This window comes from Eptatretus burgeri, chromosome 19 (assembly GCF_056783735.1).
Source record: "Eptatretus burgeri isolate ZD-2024b chromosome 19, Ebu_testis_v1, whole genome shotgun sequence".
Classification (NCBI taxonomy): Eukaryota; Metazoa; Chordata; class Myxini; order Myxiniformes; family Myxinidae; genus Eptatretus; species Eptatretus burgeri.
Window position 1 is genome coordinate 1,873,092 of NC_140979.1, and position 21,126 is coordinate 1,894,217.

Genomic DNA, 21,126 nt, shown 5'->3' on the forward strand with positions numbered 1-21,126 from the left:
TAACCCGACGAACGCCTTTTCAGGATGCTGTTAATTTTATTTCATTTAATACTTTTGTATCTATTTGTGGGATAATATTTCAACAGGTTGAGGGTACATTCCCATGGGTGGGAATTACAGCCTCCAACAAGCGGACATGTTTCTTATTTTCTATGAATTTTCATTCATACAGAAACTGATGAAGGAGAAAAAATGAGGATTAGCATTGAATTCAGTCAATTCCCTCCTCTCCCCCGCCACACTTTCCCCCACCTCCCCTCCCCCCTCCCTTCTCCCTCTCTCACCCCTATCCCTCTCTATCCCACCCCTATCCCTCTCTCCCACCCCTATCCCTCTCTATCCCACCCCTATCCTTCTCTCTCCAACCTTCTTCCTCCTCCATCCTTCCCCTCCCCCCTCTCTCCCTCTTCCCCTCTCACCTCCCTCCTCGCCTCTATCCTTCCCATCCCTCCTTACCCTCGTCCCTTGAATATTCACATCAGCGAAGCGACAGGTAGTATTTGCTGGTAAACAAGTAAACAAACACGAATTAAGCTTTAAATTTTACATTTTCACACTTTCCTCAATTAAAAGAGGTTATAATTAACTATAAATTATTTAATGAGTCAGGTGGTCATGAGAATTCAAGTCCCTGACCCTCAGTGATGGGTGATGTTGTTAAACGTGTCCTTTATGATCCATCCATGAAGACCACACTCTGCACAGAGAGAGCATCAGTGCTGCTACAGCAGTTACCTGGGTTATTTGGACACAATCCTGGACAGGTGACCACTCTGACACAGGATACTCAAACGGCTCAATCCTCCCAGCAAGCTGGTATCACTTTCCCAACCTCAGAAGGATGACAAGCTGAGTCAACCCCACCTGGTATTAATTCAACAGCCAAGTGGGATTTGAACACAGGACCCAAGTCAACCAAGCCCACCACCCTAAACATTAAACCAACACCAAAACAAATTTTACCAAAACAGATAAACAGAGTCGGTACAAACACACCTATCCCTTGAGAATGGTTCCATAACAGTTCTTACAACAGGTCAAAGGTCGAGGTCACAGCTTGAGGTTAAAATTTCGTGAAAAATGATTTTGGGTCAAACTTTGACCTTGAACTTGTGACTTCCATCGATCGAGCAAAATTAATTGGTTTCCTGGTAAACTCTCACGAACTCTGCTTTACAAACAGTTGTGACAAAGTTCACCCTTCACATCTTTAAATATAACGTTGAACATAATTTGGACTTAAATAAGGTTGTTACATGACGAGCTATAAACTCCCAACCTGGTGATGCACAGGGAAGGTGTTGCATCAGTGAGCATACCTTCCTCAGGAAGCAAAGGTAAGTATCTTGTCTTCTCATCCAGTGATTCCTCGAGGACGTTAAAGATGCCACTGAAGTCCTCAAGAATAGGCCATTGTGTGTAGGTGCAGAGGCCCATAATCACAAGTAAATCTTCATCTGATTTGGTGTAAACGAGATTAAAGAAGAATCGAATGATGAATGAAGTGATGAGGTATAAAATGATGTCATACATGTACAAGAGGGAGGGAGGGTAACATGTCATGGATGGGATTTCCATTCACAATTCAATTCGGGCTCCGCTCCAGACATCGCGACATTCATTAAATCAATGAGTTCCTGTGTTATAGTACACAGCACGGATCAGTACGGGAAACACAAGTTCTCGGTACGGAGTGAACTGACCATGGACCCGCGGTGTTCCGGAGAACCTCCCGGGGATCCCGAGGTATTCGCTCTGAGATCTCGGGTCATGGTGGACCGCACGTCGTGTCGGGTGAAGGACGGTACGCTGTGGTAACCGAGTGAAGAGCGCGAGCTGTTTGGGGAAAAAGCGAACAGGGAGATCGCGGTGTCTGATTGGTTCCCGCCACATCACGTGTCCATGATTTAAAATAAATACAAAGATTGAACGTTTCGTTTTAACGGATTGTTTGTGTTTCAGATTGTGTTGTGAAAGTGGAAAATCGAGTCCGAGTTCGTCGATGATCATTTCCTCGACACGAAACAACGTTCTTTATTTTCTTTTTTTGTATTTATCGACAATCTTCCCTCCATAACGGAGTTATATATGGGTATGTGGGTATGTAGGTGGGTATGTATCATCTACTCCTCTGGGAGGATTTGAACGAGGAAGCTGAAACTTTCAGGGATTAATGAGGGAACCCCGACATTGTGTCTGTGTAAGTTCCAATTGATTCCATCAAGTTTTGAGGAAAAAGTTAATTTAGGACCCTTCGGGACCCCCATTCATGATGATAGAAGGAAAACCACGGGGTAACCTTCCCGGGTCAAATTACGGTCACGTGTGTGTCCCAGTGGTGCTCAGGTTTCTAACACCAGACGACGGTCTCCTTGGGTTAACCTGAGGCTGTCCCTTCGGGTGGGTGCCTGGAATGTCCTTTCCATAAGAGAGGATGATCACCTGTCTCTGTTATGGCAGATGAGCTTGAAATGACGGACGGGCACGAAATGAAATGACGGACGAGTTTGAAAAGGCGGACAAGCTCGAAATGACAGACGAGCACGAAATATCCCAGAGGTATTTTGAAAGTTCCTTTGTTCTCATGATTGAGGATTTGCTGTGAAATTCACTACCCAGCAGTGGAAACCCACAGGTACGGCTGATTTTATTCTGAAATCATCAGAATCAATGCAATTTAAACAGGTGGAGGTCAAGTAACCTGGTGTGTGATTTTGAAGGTGATTGGTTCCACCTGAGCTCATTTACAATTGCCGTTATAATGGGGGTGGGGGAGGGTGGTGGATACTTATCCAACCAAGATATTCTAGTTTTGTGTTTTTGATCAATTTTTTGAAAATTGTGTGATTTGTTTTTCACATGGAAGTTGTGGGTTACGATGTGTAAATAAAGGTGTAAAAAGTCTGATTTAATCATCATCATCAGACTATAATTCACCGATTATGTCCACTATAGACTCCGAAACGGCTGAACGGATTGTCGCCACTTTCGGCATGCGGTTGCTCTGTGGTCTAATGTACATAATAGGTTATGTGAGATCGCGCCAGACGGACAGGTTTGGGAATTTTTGGCGATTTTCTAATTTTTAGATTCGTTTGCACGGCGACGTGTGACGTCACCGCTGAGGCGTCATGACGTCATGCCATCATCGGTCATTCGCTGACATCATTAACGTCTGTCGTCGACAGACCATCACCAAGCGATGCTGAGGAGTTGTTCTATCCCCCCCCTTCTCCCATAGGAGAGAGCGGTGCTGATTCTGGAGAGCCCTGCAAGCAGGACACGTACACCATTGTTGCCCCTGGTTATCGATGAACAGCCATTATACTCGTGCCGCCTGTGTGCGGGTTTGTGAGTGGAGATTCCCAGCAGGATCCTCAATCTGTCCCCACCGCCACTTGCCCATCGCCGCAGGACTTGGAAGGTGTGTTGGGGGAGAGGGGGGTGGTGACGTCAAGTCCATGATACACCTGCACGATGGATCGATTTCAGTGAAGGTTTGTGTTTGACTACATATCCCCACCCTCTCTCTTTCCTGTACAGACTATGCGTCCGGAGGTGTGTGGTGGCCCCACGTGCTAGATGGTGTGCAATGGGTGCAACAGGCTGACCAGAAAATTGAGCGGTTCCGTCATCAACCGCTCTTCAAGGCCAAGGTGAGTCCAGCTTCCTGGAGAACTGCGCTACGCTACCATGTTAACTACCAACGTAGTCTTTCAATGACACGCGACCCACGTATGCGGTGGTTTTGACCAATTGTCGGTGCATGTCCACACGCCGGCGGCCCATAACACGGGGTCTTTGGGGAGCCACTCCTCCAGCCAGATCTCGTTGCAAGGCCAGGCGATCCAGGTTGCAACACGAGGATGCAGAGTCGGCAGGATGTGAGAGGCGATTCGCTTGAAAAAGACTGATGCCTCCAACTCCTGCAGCACGGGACATGTTTCGTGCTGGAGCGGAGATGAAAGGATTCCGACGAGAGCCGCTCGTTTGCTACGAGAGTCGATGAAGTCAGGAAGCCGCGGGTCGAGTTGACCTTCGATGCCGTGTGCTGTAATGACCTCTGACCTTTTATTTTTTAGACTCCTCCTGCTGAGTCCTTCTCAGTGGGTTTTGCTGAAGTTCATTTCGTTCCCAGTCATGGGTCTCGTGATTCGTCTGTTTCCTCCATCACCTGTTTACCTCCTTTCTGGATCCTCATCTTCGTTTTCTTTATCCCCATGAATCAGTCAGTTAAGTTTCCTTCTATCCCCGTCCTTCGCCGAGTTCTTGTTCATCCACAACCTTTTTCACGAATCCACACTAAACACTCATCCACACCACATACATGTTCAGCGTTTCCATCTCGTCTCGATGGCCACTTTACCCTCCCAGCAAATTGGAAGCAGCTCCGTGAGATCCGTCGCACAACCAATTAATTAATTGTTTTTCTCTCCCAGCTTTGTCTCCGACGATGGAACACTCTCCGATATGTCCGATGACATTCCCGACGAACGGATGGTTCACGTGATCCCGCAAGCCGATCGAATCAACGGGACACACTCGACAAAATGGACGAATCCATTTCTGAATTCCACAAGGAGACATCATGGGTTCTCGGTTTGACAACCTCCCATCGAGCACTTTCAAACCAGGATCCGTACTCGAACTCCCTGAGGATGGTTTTGGTGTGAAGAAGCGGGAGAACGGTACGAGAGCCATTGTCGTCCAACGAGGCCGTAATCAACGATGCCGGAGATGATATCGAGTCGAGCGAGACGGGTGAGACACGTTTAATTCAATTATTAATATTCAAAGCTGTCACGTGGTGTGTGTTCATGGGAGATAAAATCAACATGTTCTGTTTCCTTTTTTTTTTAATCCACGGCTCATTTGAAAACTCAAACTCTGTCATTGAAGATGAAGAGTTGGTGGATGAGGTGGAACGTCAAGCTCTGACCGACCATCATCACCGAGTGAAGGGAATTAATGAATTTGTTTGAGGATTTCAAATCTCAAACGGTTCGTCAGCACTTTCACGATGACGTGATGGATTGCTTCGAGGAACTGCCAAGATGAACCCAATCGAGCCCTTTGGTGTGAACCTGAAAAGGTGTGGAGCCATGCTCAAAAAGCGTCGTCTCGGAGATGGTGGTTCGAGCAGGTATGTGGAAGGTAAGAGTTCTGCCTCGTTAAACGAGAGCTCGATTAAGATACAACGCAGCCAATAAATGTCTCCTGTAACCACTTGTTTGTTTTATTTTCAGCGTTAAACAATGGAACCACATGGTGAGACGGAAACTTGCACGATCGAGCCGTTACCATCGATCACACCTCAGCACCAGGTAAATGCTTTCTCAGGAATCTTGCATGTACCCCGGGGGACAATGCCATCCCCCCACCTACCCCCGTCACCTCCCCTCCCACCTAGGCTGTCTGCCATTAAATACTTGTGTGTCAAGCCTGATGTTGGCTTAACGGTTGAGCTGGCTGTCCTGACATCATAGTGTCTTGAATTTGAGCCCCTGTTGGGTCCCGTTAAAATAACACCAGGTATGAAATAACACACACTCGGATGGTCTTCCTTCCGAGGTCGGTGACATGACGAACAGCTTACTGGTAACAGGGGCACTGCGTGCTTCCAGAAATTATGCAACCAGCAGCCATAGCAGTTTATAAATACCTTGGATGTGTGTATGTGTGTGTGTGTGTGTGTGTGTGTGTGTGTGTGTGTGTGTGTGTGTGTGTGTGTGTGTGTGTGTGTGCACGCGCGCGCGCTGTGTTTGCAGAATTAGTCTGTGTCGAGGAGTTGAACGGACCAAGAACGCAACATGGGTGAAACAGCAGAACTTTCACAAAAAAAGGAAAACACGGAAGTCAAGGACTCCTGAAGGGGGTCAAGGGGGTCCAGGGGTATGACCCCCTGAAAAGTTTGAAAATTTGATGTGAAAATATTCATTCTGAGCCTGATCTTGTCCAAATCGTAACCACACAAAATGCAAATGAAAGGGAGATTTGGGAAAGGATTTATTTATTTTAAAATGCCTGTTAAAAAAATAATAAGAAATATATATACAAGGGACCTGACCGTACAATGGCTTCAGACTTCAGTGCATGCTGAATCAGCTCCTGTGGAGACAGCAGCAGCAGCACTGAGCTGCAGAACCTCAACAGGTTGCAGGTAGCCAAGCCAAGCAGCGGCAGCCAATCAATGAGGTGAAGCGCTTCCAGGATATGCGCTCAACCGGTGCAAGTGAAGCATGGTGGGGGATCCTGGGATTTCCCATGAGAGAGCACCACTACCCTCCAGTACTTCAACTCCCTGTGCACTTGGAGAACCAGCAGGTGGTGACCTTCCCTGAAGGTGGTGCTCGCCAAGCCGCAGAGCAGCCACCACGCCGCACTGCACTGACAGCATTCTTTGAATACAATGCACAGAACCCAAACTGCCCAAAAGCAAATAACCTGCGCTGTGTAATTTTGTGTAATGTCACTGTGCATCCTGGGGATGAGATTTTGACGTGCGCACAATAAATGGTCACACCTGTGAGAGCTACCAAGAGACGTGTCACCAGCTTGGATTACTACAAGATGATGGAGAGTGGGGGCTGGCCCTGCAGGATGCAGAATCAATGCACCGGTGTCCCCAAAGCAGGCAGCTTTTTGTTACACTGCTGTGTTTTCTGCCACCACCACTTCCTCTACCGTAAGCCAGGCCATGACACTGATACTGCTGAGAAACCTCAAACCTCATGAAGGCCTGTGAAATGGTGCAAGGCTCCTGCTTCGTGCCGTTCATCATGGGCACCCATTGGAAGCAGACATAACAGGTGCTGACAATGCTGGTCCTATTGTGTACGTCCCACGCATTGCACTGGCACCAAGTGAAGGCGACTACGCGTTTTCATGGAGACACCGGTAGTTACCCATTCGGGTGGCTTTTTTGCAATGGCAATCAACAAAGCCCAGCCACAGACACTCAAGAAGTTGGGTGTGTGGTTGGAAGATTCAGACGTTACACGTGGCCAGCTCCATCTGGCAGCATCAAGACTTGGCCACCCAGACCAGCTGTGCTTGGCGACAAAGCAGGCACAGCATGCTGTGATACCACAAGGAATGTGGGATATACGGAAGTGCTGTGATGTTGTAAAACTGACGTGAGAATATTTGTGATTAAATAAAAGAAAAAAAGATCAATTTTATTTTTTCAATGAAAAGGCCCTTTTGGGCTGCCTTGCGACCATGAGAGCAGCTTTCAGTGGTTTGTACATTTTTTATAGATATACCTAATGTTGGTTGGAGTGGTGAGCTTGGGATCCCAGGATCCTGAGTTGAAATACCACTCACCTGTTGAATTAATACCAGGTGGGGTTGACTCTGCCTGTCATCCTTCTGAGGTCGGCAAAATGAGTGCCAGCTTGCTGGTATCCTGTGTCGGAGTGGCGACGCGTCCAGGATTGTACCCGATAGCCAAGGAGACTGCTTCGGCAGCATCAATGATCCACACAGAGTATGGCCCCGACGGATGGATTCACACAAAATGGACTTTCACAAAATGGATGTTTTTATTAACATTTACGCAAAATGGACTTCAACAACTGCACAAAATGGATTTGAACAACTGGATTGTGCACGTCACGCTCTCTGACGTGCTAAAACTGTGTGACGTGTCGAAATTTCCCGAACGACCACGAGCAGGAACATTTTCATGAACGCTTGGATGTTCTCATTCTCACAGAGGGAAGGCCTGACCCGGAATCACCAAGTAAGGGGTGGAAATCATCAATGTCGTCCATCGGCTCAGGCGGATGCTTTCTCTTTCCTGGGTAATTGTTTCCATAAAAGGAATAACTGCGTGAGGACAAAAAAAAGAGAGAAGTTACAACACAACAACCGAAGAACGTTCCTTTAATCCAAATTTTTTTAACTCCGTCCGTCCCGTCACATCAAGCCAAGTTCCGGTTCTATCGGTTGGGTCATCCATCGATGGAAGGTCATCACGTTAAATACAAAGTGAAATACCAAGTGAAAGCAAAGTCAGGGTCCTCCCGCAGGTTCATTTGTTGAAGTGGAGGCAAGACTGGGTGGGTGAGAGGAGAGACAGTGACAAGAACCCTGTATCGGAACTGTGCACGAACTTGCCTACTTTCATGCCGGAGTCATGAAACCTTGTCTGCTGGAGCTATGAGTTCTGAGTCCTCAATGAGTTTCATTGTGATAATAGTTGAGATTACGGAACACAGCGAATTGGCAAAAAATATTCAAAATTCCCCCCCAAAAAACGTTCTTTTTCTTCCACAACCCGGTGGTGCCTTGTTAAGTGTGTGCATCATGTTCATCCTCTGTCCCTTCCGTCTCTTCAAATGGCAGCACAGCCGACTCCGCTCGTTCGTTCTTCACTCGCACGTTACATTCGTTCTTTGTGTCCTTTATGACGTCCTTATAAACAGTAAGTTTCCTGTTTGACCGCCAGGCACAGACAGGGTAAACTGAAGCATCTCACTCCTCTCCGTGGCCGTGCGATCGGGACGGATTCAGAGCCGAAGTTGAGCTCAACGACAAACTTATCTTTCTCTTCACGTTTCGATTTGTTCTCAAGATATAACATTCGATTTGAATAAAGTTGTTCCTCAATCACAAACTCATAAGATTGACGGACGGACGCGAACCAATTGCCGAACCACACTCTTCGCTTTGCGTGCGCGGAGGTGATAACAACACTCATGGTAATAGTATAATATTAATGTTATCACAAAACAATATTAATACTAACAATTGCCCCTCTGTCCAAGGGGTTTTCCCTCCTTAGACAAACGCCATGTTAATGTGTATGAATAGCTTATTGTGGCGTTTCATGGGAAGCCTACCGGAAGTTAAAATACCATAAACCACAAACAGGTATGATTACCTTTTAAAGCAGTCGTTACTGTTGTTTAACGATAAACTGAAAGGGAGAAAATCCGACCTTCTTGCTTTCCTCATATCCCACAGACTGACGGAGCCGAGCCGAGATCTACTGTAATGTATATACCCCAGAGAGGACAACAACATGACCTTTCCTGCCGCTCCCTACGGGAGTGGGTGTACTCGTACAAAAAAAGCAAGAGCGACAAAGAAAAAAAACACCTTGGCAAAGAAGTTGGTTGTTTCGTGTTCTTGTCAAGCGTAATGGCCGTCATGAGTTGAAGCAGACGGGTCGTGCTGTCATACAGCTTTGCCTTGTTCCTGTAAACAAGGAAAACGTGAAGATAATCCAACATGGAAGTTATAAAACATCGCTTCGCCGGACTATGGAGAGAGAGCTGTTCCCAATACGAAGGTTTTCCGGATTACTGGAAACACTTAAATAAATAATATACACAGAACTCAAATCACAACTCTGACGTGGAAGATTGTGATTCACCCAGTGAGGAAAACTCGTGTTGGTAACTTATTTACTCAGTTGTATTTAGAAGTATTTCTTTTTGTCGATGTATTTAAAAAAAAACCTCAAAACAAACTGAAATGTGGAATGTGATGAAAGGCAGCTTACGTCGGCGATGGTACCCAAGGAGGCACGAAAGGGGTATTCACTGAGTTCCACACAGAATCATCGATGGCAGGCTCCATGGGAAACACCTGTGGAGTATGAGAGTTTGTTAAATTCCACATCAACAACACACCTTGACAGCACTCAACACCTTCGCAGCAAGAGCTGGAGTGGTGCGTGGGTTCGTAAATCCAAACAGTTAAGAGGTGAAGTGTGGACATTACATACTGTGAATGGATATTATCAAAGGAGGTGTAAACCGTCCCTCCCTTTAACCTGGGGGACTGAGAATTCGTTTGTCGCTTTTCACTGGATGAAATCGGCCCAAAATTTCAGAAATAAATCCTTTGTAAATCGAGATGACATGTTCCATGTTTCAGCAACGTCCATTTCCGCATTCTTGAGTTTTCAACAAAAACTCGAAATCAACGTTGGTGTCTGTCAGTCTGTCCGTCCGTCCGAAATGTGTCGGCGCTCATATCTCAAAGGTTATACATTGAAACGAACTGACACTTGGAATATACATTGGACAATACGTCTAATTAATGGCTTTTCGAACAAATTCAATCTAAATGCCATAGTTGTTGCATTTTTGCGAGTTTATGTTCATGGGGGTGAACCCCATAAACTTAGACGGAGAAAAAGTTTGACTGCAGTAGTTAAGGAGTCAAACGCAAGGGCTCATAACTTATGAACTGTTGGATGAAAGATCGTGAAGTTTTGAATGTGAGTCGAGGGACACTTGCTGAGACTTTGAAGTTCCCCGCAGCTGCATCATCAGGGACACCGGAAGAAATATCCATTTTTCAGGGGCTCTAATTGTCGGAGAAAACTGCCTGAAACATAGAATAGCGGACGTGATGCAGAGAAACCGTTCCATCCTCGGGGAAAATGCCAGCGGCATAGACAAGGCTCCTTTATATGGTACGTGCCATGCAGCAAACAATGGAAAATAATTGATTGTTGTGTCGCTTGAAGAAAATGGCAAACAATAGAAAATAAGGGATTATTCCATGGCTTGTGGAGAATTCCAGGCAATAGGAAAGAAGGGATTAATCCACAGCTTGTGGAAAATGGCAAACAATAGAAAAGAAGGGATTGTTGTGTGCAGCTTGGAGAAAATGGCAAACAATAGAAAAGAAGGGATTATTCCATGGCTTGTGGAGAATTCCAGACAATTGGAAAGAAGGGATTGTTGTGTTGCTTGGAGAAAATGCAAACAATAGAAAAGAAGGGATTATTCCACGGCTTGTGGAGAATTCCAGACAACAGAAAATAAGGGATTAGTCCACAGCTTGTGGAAAATGGCAAACAATAGAAAAGAAGGAATTATTGTATATATAACTTGTGGAAAATTCCGAACAGAAAAGAAGGGATGATTGTATATATCACTTGTGGAAAATTCCGAACCGATAAGAAGGGATTATTGTTTTTTTAGCTTGTGGAAAATTCCGAACCAAAAAGAAGGGATTATTGGATATTTAGCTTGTGGAAAATTCTGAACAGAAAAGAAGGGATTATTGTATATAAAGCTTGTGGAAAATTCAAACCTCAAAGAAGGGATTATTGTTTTTTTCGCTTGTGGAAAATTCCGAACCGAAAAAAGGGATTATTTTATATTTAGCTTGTGGAAAATTCCGAACCGAAAAGAAGGGATTATTTTTTTTTTAGGTTGTGGAAAATTCCGAACCAAAAAGAAGGGATTATTGTATAAATAGCTTGTGGAAAATTCCGAACCGAAAAAAGGGATTATTTTATATTTAGCTTGTGGAAAATTCCGAACCGAAAAGAAGGGATTATTTTTTTTTAGGTTGTGGAAAATTCTGAACCAAAAAGAAGGGATTATTGTATATATAGCTTGTGGAAAATTCCGAAACGAAAAGAAGGGATTATTTTTTTTTAGGTTGTGGAAAATTGTGAACCAAAAAGAAGGGATTATTGTATATATAGCTTGTGGAAAATTCCGAACCGAAAAGAAGGGATTTTTTTTTTTTTAGGTTGTGGAAAATTGCGAACCAAAAAGAAGGGATTATTGGAAATATAGCTTGTGGAAAATTCCGAACCGAAAAGAAGGGATTATTTTATATTTAGCTTGTGGAAAATTCGGAACCGAAAAGAAGGGATTATTGTATATATAGCTTGTGGAAAATTCCGAACCGTAAAGAAGGGATTATTGTATATATTGCTTGTGGAAAATACCGAACCTAAAAGAAGGGATTATTGTTTTTTTCACTTGTGGAAAATTCCGAACCGAAAAAAAGGGATTATTTTATATTTAGCTTGTGGAAAATTCGTAACCGAAAAGAAGGGATTATTGTATATATAGCTTGCGGAAAATTCTGAACATAAAAGAAGGGAATATTTTTTTTTAGGTTGTGGAAAATTCCGAATCAAAAAGAAGGGATTATTGTATATATAGCTTGTGGAAAATTCCGAACCGAAAATAAGGGATTATTGTATATATAGCTTGTGGAAAATTCCAGACAAAAGAAAAGAAGGGATTATTTTATATATAGCTTGTGGAAAATTCCGAACCTAAAAGAAGGGATTGTTGTTTTTTCGCTTGTGGAAAATTCCGAACCGAAAAAAAGAGATTATTTTATACTTAGCTTGTGGAAAATTCCGAACCAAAAAGAAGGGATTATTGCATAGAAAGCTTGTGGAAAATTCCGAACCGATAAGAAGGGATTATTGTTTTTTAAGCTTGTGGAAAATTGCGAACCGAAAAGGAGGGATTATTGTTTTTTTAGCTTGTGGAAAATTCCGAACCGAAAAAAGGGATTATTTTAAATTTAGCTTGTGGAAAATTCCGAACCAAAAAGAAGGGATTATTGTATATATCGCTTGTGGAAAATTCCGATCCGAAAAGAAGGGATTATTGTTTTTTTTAGCTTGTGGAAAATTCTGAACCAAAAAGAAGTCATTGTTGTATATATAGCTTGTGGAAAATTCCAAACCGAAAAGAAGGGATTATTGTTTTTTAGCTTGTGGAAAATTCCGAACCAAAAAAAAGGGATTATTTTATATTTCGCTTGTGGAAAATTCCAAATAGAAAAGGGATTATTGCACGGCTTGTCGAAAATTCCAGACAATAGAAAATAAGGGATTGTCATATAGCTTGGGGAAAATTCCAAATAAAAAAGGGATTATTCCACTTTTTGTGGAAAATTCCAAACAATAGAAAAGAAGGGATTATTGTGTTGCTTGGGGAAAATTCCAAATAGAAAACGGATTATTCCACGGCTTGTGGAAAATTCCAGACAATAGAAAAGAAGGTATTGCTCCATGGCTTGTGGAAAATTCCACACAATAGAAAAGAAGGGATTATTCCAAGGCTTGTGGAAAATTCCAGACAATAGAAAAGAAGGGATTATTCTAAGGCGAGTGGAAACGTCCAGACAATAGAAAACAAGGGATTACTCCATGGCTTGTGGAAAATTCCAGGCAATAGAAAAGAAGGGATTATTCCACGGCTTGTGGAAAATTCCAGACAATAAAAAAGGAGGGATTATTCCACGGCTTGTGGAAAATTCCAGACAATAGAAAATCAGGGATTGTTGTATAGCTTGGGGAAAATTCCAAATAGAAAATGGATTATTCCACGGCTTGTGGAAAATTCCAGACAATAGAAAAGAAGGGATTATTCCACGGCTTGTGGAAAATTCCAGACAATAGAAAAGAAGGGATTATTGTTTAGCTTGTGGAAAATTCCAAATAGAAAAGGGATTATTCCACGGCTTATGGACAATTCCAAACAATAGAAAAGAAGGGATTATTGTATAGCTTGGGGAAAATTCCAAATAGAAAAGGGATTATTCCACGGCTTGTGGAAAATTCCAGACAATAGAAAATAAGGGATTATTCCACGGCTTGTTGAAAATTCCAGACAATAGAAAAGAAGGGATTGCTCCATGGCTTGTGGAAAATTCCAGACATTAGAAAAGAAGGGATTATTCCAAGGCTTGTGGAAAATTCCAGACAATAGAAAACAAGGGATTATTCCAAGGCTTGTGGAAAATTCCAGACAATAGAAAACAAGGGATTACTCCATGGCTTGTGGAAAATTCCAGACAATAGAAAAGAAGGGATTATTCCACGGCTTGTGGAAAATAGCAGACAATAAAAAGAAGGGATTATTCCATGGCTTGTGGAAAATTCCAGACAATAGAAAAGAGATTGCTCCATGGCTTATGAAAAATTCCAGACAATAGAAAAGAAGGGATTGCTCCATGGCTTGTGTAAAATTCCAGACAATAGTATAGAAGACACATTCAAAAAAATATCATGTTCGTGCTGTACTACCCTTGTGGTTTTAGGATGAACCAAGTAATGCTCTCGAGAAGTTGATATAAAGGGGCTCCCCACATATATAGGTTAAAACCCATCATTAGGTGTTTTTTTTGTTCCTTGAAAATGAAAACACAAAAGATAATGTGCACGTGAACGCGATTCCTTTGTTTAAAACATTGACGCTCCTTTATATGAACGAATTACCGTTTGTTGTTCCACTTGTGGATGAACCAACGCCTTCTTCCTTTCATCACGCAGGTATGCAATGCCCATTTGAAGGTCTGCAGAAGATGAAGAAAAATTAAACTGAGATTGCTATAACCGATTACGTGGAATAATAATAATTTTTTCATCACTTGTGCTTTGTTTTCATCTGAATGAGCAAAACCGAACATCACTTGAGCTTTGACATCGACTAACCTAACTCTTTACATCTTCGCATTCCCGAATTTCTTGCTTGTTCAAGTTTTCTGATGATGGCCAGCACTGATTTGTTGAAAAATTGAGAGAAATTTTAAAATTCTGAATTGTGGTATTGGCGGTAGTAGCTCAGTGGACCAGCAGAGTGGCCAACATGATGTTGCAGAGAGAGTTCTTTTTCACCAAAAATACCCTGTAACGATCATTACCATCATCAACCATTGTGGCAGAACCTCCCGTAACAGCCGTGACTCCGAATGAACATCCGAACCAAGTAAACTTACAATAAGCATCACGTACTTGCACGAATCAAATAAAAAGTGTTGTCACAAATTAAGAAAGATCTCGTCACCCCGCTGAATTACCTGTCTCAGCCCCACCTCCACCGCCCTACCTACTAGATCCTTGAGTTTCCCTACGATCAAATGCCTCATGTAATTTCTTCGCAGCAACGTGAGCATGACGTCATGAATCACCATCAATATCAAGCAAACGTCTGGCCCTGTTGTCTCTTATCCTTGCTCATGAGTCCATCAATATTGACGTTAGGTTGTCCCAAGGAATGTCGTCATCAATAAACAACTTGCCAATAGCTGCAAGAAGCGTCTGACTGTCAACTTTGTTGACATCAACAGACTCAAAGCGATGCAAGACAACCTTCTGTTGATCAGGACAGAAGTAACTGACAATGACGACGAGTCCACGGTGGGTGATTGAACTGATTGCTTCATTTGTGTTCAAGGCAAATTAGTTATGCCGCATTGCACTTACTAGCTTATCTTGTGCTGTGTGCGTTCGTCTGCATTTGGAAATAAATTTCACAAACTGGGTTATTAGTTTTGGCAAGTACATGAGTCGTTTAATAAGAATCTGATGTTCTCTCAATGAACAGCTCATCAAGAGCACACTTGTCATGAGGCAGAGCTTTTGTGTGAGCAATAGGTTTCGGCACTTGGGAAAAGGAAAATGAGTTTTCTGCAGTGAAGGACAAGACCATGTTCTCTGTATTCTGAACCTTGTTCGCTCGTGTGTTCCTGGTTTCAGAATTGCTTCCTGTGTCGGATTTTTTGTGGACTGGTCTTCAGTTCTGGATCAGGTTGCTGGGTCAATCTGAACAATTTCTACTGACTTGAAACAAATCCATCACAATGTGACGTGTCACCGTCGTAAGTGAGCAATGTTTTTAGGCCTTAAAACTGGGATTCTTAAAATTTGAAGGCAGGTCTACATCGGCAGTGGAATGACAAACGTTTCCGTGGGAACCACGACATCAAGCTCCTAATTCTGCTTATTCTTTCTCGATCCTAGAAAGAGGGGTTTTAAAACAGCCGCAAGAGCTCGTGCGGTATTTCATTTTTCCTTCTCGAGGAGGTTCCATCGACAAGGATTTTTACCTCCATCACCGAAGATGGACGAGGGTCATGCTTCAATCCCTATTTGTTTGTGTGTGAGCAGAATATCTCACAAAGTTCTGAACGGATACGGACAAAACTTGGTGGACAGGTTGGGTTTATGACAAGGAAGAATCACTGTCTTCAAGTAATGATGATGATGATGATATCATGATGATGCTCACAATGTTGCTTCAAGACCGATGGATGGATTTTCTCAACTCCGTCATTTCCTCCCAAACTGTGAGAACTGCAGGAGAAACGGACAAAGGATTACTACACCACAGCTGAAGAGCATGCTCTGTTCACTCCAACCGATTGAAGCAAATTGAAAGGAAGCTTACGTGCTTGTTGGTGCCCCAGGAGGCACATAAGTATTTTTTGAAGACCACAGAGAGAAATGGTCGGAAGGGTCCATGGCAAAACAGCTGTGCAGATGAATAGGCTGTAACTGTGGAAGTCTCAACACCTCTGCAGAACGAGCTGGTGTGGAACAAGGGTTCATGGATGCTGACAGTTATTCGGTGATATGTGAACAATACATATATATATATATATATATATATATATATATATATATATATATATATATATATATATATATATATATACAGATATTTATATGCATGGATATTACAAAGTCATTATACGAGAGCTCGATGGTATATTTACCTCCAACACCTGATGTTTTAACCCGTGTTTGTCGACCTGCGAGCAGGATATCTCGAAAAGTTGCGGACGAAACTTGGTGGACGTGGCGGGTTTGTGACAAGGACGAATTGGTTCAATTCTGTTGAAGATTCGAATCCGGACACTAAATTTTTTTTGAATGATTCTTCACCGTTGAGAGATGGGCCAAAAAACGATAAATAGCACATCTCAAAACGTTGTGGACGAGTTATGACAAAACGTTGTGGACGAGTTATGACAAAACCAGGTGGATGAGTTATGACAAAACGTTGTGGACGAGTTATGACAAAACCAGGTGGATGAGTTTGGTAGGTGACAAGAACAAGCCGATTAAAGTCCAGTTCACGTCCTAATCCAGATCCGGCCCATCAGTGGGATGCAAAACCTAAACTGTTCAGCCTGGCGGAGGTACGCGCTCCACCGAGTGAGGGTCAGGGGGAACTTATTCGAACTAAAGTCAAAAATTAATTAACAAAACTGTTGTGAGGAAAAATATTTTGGAGAAGTAAAAAAGACGTTTGCTCATAAAAGTGAAGCTTACCTCCGCCAAATGTCGGTTTGAGTCCAGTTTGTCGGTGTCACGGTCACCATTGGGTCCCGGTCGAGAATTTGGCGGGAAATGCACGACGTGGTCCGATCTGACTGACAATTCTGAAATCTCCCCATTACAGATAGATGTGTATATAATTACATTATAGAAGTCTACACATTATACATAGATGTGTATATAATTACATTATAGAAGTCTACACATTATAGATGTGTATAGAATTACATTATAGAAATCTACACATTATAGATAGATGTGTATAGAATTACATTCTAGAAATCTACACATTATAGATAGATGTGTATAGAATTACATTATAGAAATCTACACATTATAGATAGATGTGTATGGAATTACATTATAGAAATCTACACATTATCGATAGATGTGTATCGAATTACATTCTAGAAATCCACACATTATAGATAGATGTGTATAGAATTACATTTTAGAAATCTACACATTATAGATAGATGTGTATGGAATTACATTCTAGAAATCCACACATTATTGATAGATGTGTATAGAATCACATTATAGAAATCCACACATTATAGATTGATGGGTATAGAATTACATGATAGAAATGTACACATTATAGATAGATGTGAATAGAATTACATGATAGAAATCTACACATTATAGATAGATGTGTATAGAATTACATTATAGAAATCTACACATTATAGATAGATGTGTATAGAATTACATTCTAGAAATCTACACATTATAGATAGATGTGTATAGAATTACATTATAGAAATCTACACATTATAGATAGATGTGTATAGAATTACATGATAGAAATCTACACATTATAGATAGATGTGTATAGAATTACATTATAGAAATCTACACATTATAGATAGATGTGTAGAGAATTACATGATAGAAATCTTCACATTATAGATAGATGTGTATAGAATTACATTATAGAAATCTACACATTATAGATAGATGTGTATGGAATTACATGATAGAAATCTACACATTATAGATAGATGTGTATAGAATTACATGATAGAAATCTACACATTATAGATAGATGTGTATAGAATTACATGATAGAAATCTACACATTATAGATAGATGTGTATGGAATTACATTATAGAAATCTACACATTATAGATAGATGTGCATAGAATTACATTATAGAAATCTACACATTATAGATAGATGTGTATGGAATTACATTATAGAAATCTACACATTATAGATAGATGTGCATAGAATTACATTATAGAAATCTACACATTATAGATAGATGTGTATGGAATTACATTATAGAAATCTACACATTATAGATAGATGTGTATAGAATTACATTATAGAAATCTACACATTATAGATAGATGTGTATGGAATTACATTATAGAAATCTACACATTATAGATAGATGTGTATAGAATTACATTATAGAAATCTACACATTATAGATAGATGTGTATGGAATTACATTATAGAAATCTACACATTATAGATAGATGTGTATAGAATTACATGATAGAAATCTACACATTATAGATAGATGTGTATAGAATTACATGATAGAAATCTACACATTATAGATAGATGTGAATAGAATTACATGATAGAAATCTACACATTATAGATAGATGTGTATGGAATAACATTATAAAAATCTACACATTATAGATAGATGTGTATAGAATTACATTCCAGAAATCTACACATTATAGATAGATGTGTATAGAATTACATTATAGAAATCTACACATTATAGATAGATGTGTATAGAATTACATTATAGAAATCTACACATTATAGAATGATAGATAGATTCCAGCAATCTGTGTGTGTATGTGTATGTGTGTGTGGGTGTATGTGTGTGTGTGTGTAGGTGTATGTGTATGTGTGTGTATGTGTGTGTGTAGGTGTATGTGTATGTGTATGTGTGTGTGTGTAGGTGTATGTGTATGTGTATGTGTATGTATGGGTGTATGTGTGTGTATGTGTGTGTGTGTAGGTGTATGTGTATGTGTGTGTGTGTAGGTGTATGTGTATGTGTGTGTGTGTGTGTAGGTGTATGTGTGTGTGTGTGTGTGTGTGTGTATGTGTGTATGTGTGTGTATGTGTGTGTGTGTATGTGTGTGTGTGTGTGTGTATGTGTGTGTGTGTGGGTGTATGTGTGTGTAGGTGTATGTGTGCGTATGTGTGTGTGTGTATGTGTGTGTGTATGTGTGTGTGTGTGTGTGTGTGTGTGTGTGTGTGTGTGTGTATGTGTGTGTGACCGCTGTTTCTCGACCACTGGCCGATCTAATTGAAACTTGCCAGGTATATTGCTGGGGCCCTGTGGATGTGTCTTTTCAAGGTTTGATATTAATCGGACAAGTGGTTCCCAAGTTATGGCCATTTATTTACCAAGCCAATGACAGGACACAGTGCTAAACGTCACAATTGACGTCACAATTCTTCTTCTTCGTTTTATATGACGTCACAATTGACGCTGGGGACCTGAGTATGTGCCTTTTCAAGGTTTGATATCGTTCTTCTTCATCCGTTTCAGCTGTTTCCCAAGTGTTTCCCAAGTGATGGCCATTTATTTACCAAACCAATGACAGGACACGGTGATATGACGTCACAATTAACGTCGTTTTTTTTTGGTTTTGGCACGTTCGTGTCCGTACTGGTATAACAAAACAACACACAAGCCACAACATATATATATATATATATATATATATATATATATATATATATATATATATATATATATATATATATATATATATATGTGTGTTCGTCCATAAACCCTGACAGAAAATACATCAGAAAATAAAGGTCTCAAGCCTTATTAAACTTGAATTAAATAAAACGCGATATTTACACACATGTACACGTCAAACCAAAGGGAAAACATGTTGTTAATCGTCTCCTCGACCAAACGTGCATTAAAATGTCGACGAAATCCAAGGAGCATGGTTCCACAAACCACGATGACGTGGTAAGCAGAACACCACACCGTGAGTTCAAAATGGCGGTGGACGCACTCTTCTTCTTCTCTTTATTCTTCTTCTCCTTATTCTTCTTATTCTCTCTTCTCTTTATTCTTCTTCTTCTTATTCATCAGTTTTCATCAACTTCTTCTTCATCAATCATTCAATTTCCTGTAAAACGGTATCGATTTCAAATTTCATCAAACTGTATCGTTGATATACATTTTAATTTCACACATTCAGGTGTTTTCACACTTTTTGACTTCGTGGGGCCCGAAATCTTTTGTTGGGGGAAAAAAAAACGGGAGATGGCTTCTTCTTCTTCTTCTTCTTCTTCATCACAAATCACGTGGGATAAATTTGAAGTGATTCTTGTCCGTTGAGACGAGCAGTACACCACGCACTCACAAACCACGGGGACACTGACCACGCCGGTCTTTCACGAACCGGTCGGCCAAACCTTCGCGATAGACACCGTGGGGGCTCTTTAAGGTGCACCGACGGATGCCGGCACGCAGGACGGCCGGCTTAACATCCATCCGAGGGACAGCCTGTAGAACACCAGGATGGCGGTTTATAGCTGGGTCGGGATTCGAGCCCGGGCTTCCTCGAGGCCATCCTGCCAGCACGGAAAACATCAATGTGTGTTTGTATCAAATTTATTTATTTATTGAAGAATAATGACAAACCCGATCGAGCTGTGACGCTCCTTGGCAAGTCAGGTGGCGAATCTGCCGCCGAGAAAGCGTGACTCATCAAGGCTCTTGATCACGTAATTGATGACGAATCTGCCGCCGAGAAAGCGTGACTCATCAAGGGCTCATGATCACGTGATTGATGGCGAATCTGCCGCCGAGAAAGCGTGACTCATCAAGGGCTCTTGATCACGTGATTCGATGAGGTTCCTCATGAAGCGGGTTCATGGTCGGTTCACCCGAGGATGAGGAGTTCGGACCCGGTACGTGACGTCACTCCGAACCCGCATCTTGTGCTTTCTGTAAGTTTATTATTTATTTAATGGATTGTTTTGTGTTTCAGATTCTGCGGTGAAAGGGAAGATCGAGTCCGAGTTCGTCCGTGATTCGTTCCCTCGATATGAAGGTTTGAACCACAAACTCATTCCCCATGTTATCATTTTTTAATAATAATAATAATAATAATAATAATATTATTCTGCAGAGTGAATGTAACAACAATATACCGGGTCCTTGTTTTTCCCCTCAAGGTACAAATCCCCATCGAGTTTGGAAATTAATTGTTAAAATGTGAATTCCCATCCGAGTTATACCTCATGACGTCATCATTCGATTCCTCTTTAC

General features: G+C 41.6%; 1 protein-coding gene and 1 long non-coding RNA gene across 17 annotated transcripts; one reads left to right on the top strand and one right to left on the bottom strand.

Moving 5' to 3' along the window:
- The first annotated feature begins 409 nt into the window (after positions 1–409).
- LOC147008389 (uncharacterized) lies at positions 410–7,539 on the top strand. Of its 2 annotated transcripts, XR_015053441.1 has the most exons (7): positions 410–2,635; positions 3,242–3,424; positions 3,544–3,656; positions 4,440–4,761; positions 4,900–5,154; positions 5,247–5,324; positions 5,769–7,539. It is a non-coding gene; the product is annotated as an uncharacterized LOC147008389 (long non-coding RNA). The 2 variants fall into 2 exon arrangements; XR_015053440.1 differs by having other exon boundaries at positions 416–3,424.
- Positions 7,526–20,542, bottom strand: LOC147008390 (uncharacterized). 15 transcript variants are annotated; one of them, XM_085865058.1, is made up of 10 exons: positions 20,497–20,542; positions 20,268–20,358; positions 19,762–19,978; positions 16,841–16,950; positions 15,954–16,092; positions 15,795–15,859; positions 14,003–14,079; positions 9,512–9,597; positions 9,106–9,204; positions 7,526–7,830 (listed from the first exon to the last, which is right to left on the bottom strand). In XM_085865058.1, exons 5-10 carry the CDS (start codon positions 16,025–16,027, stop codon positions 7,686–7,688), a joined length of 546 nt encoding a protein of 181 aa, XP_085721184.1. In that variant the 5' UTR covers positions 16,028–16,092; positions 16,841–16,950; positions 19,762–19,978; positions 20,268–20,358; positions 20,497–20,542; the 3' UTR covers positions 7,526–7,685. The 15 variants fall into 15 exon arrangements, with proteins under 15 accessions (XP_085721184.1, XP_085721185.1, XP_085721189.1 ...); XM_085865059.1 differs by having other exon boundaries at positions 20,255–20,358; positions 20,497–20,514; XM_085865063.1 differs by lacking the exons at positions 20,268–20,358; positions 20,497–20,542 and adding an exon at positions 20,063–20,084.
- Positions 20,543–21,126: the final 584 nt, after the last annotated feature.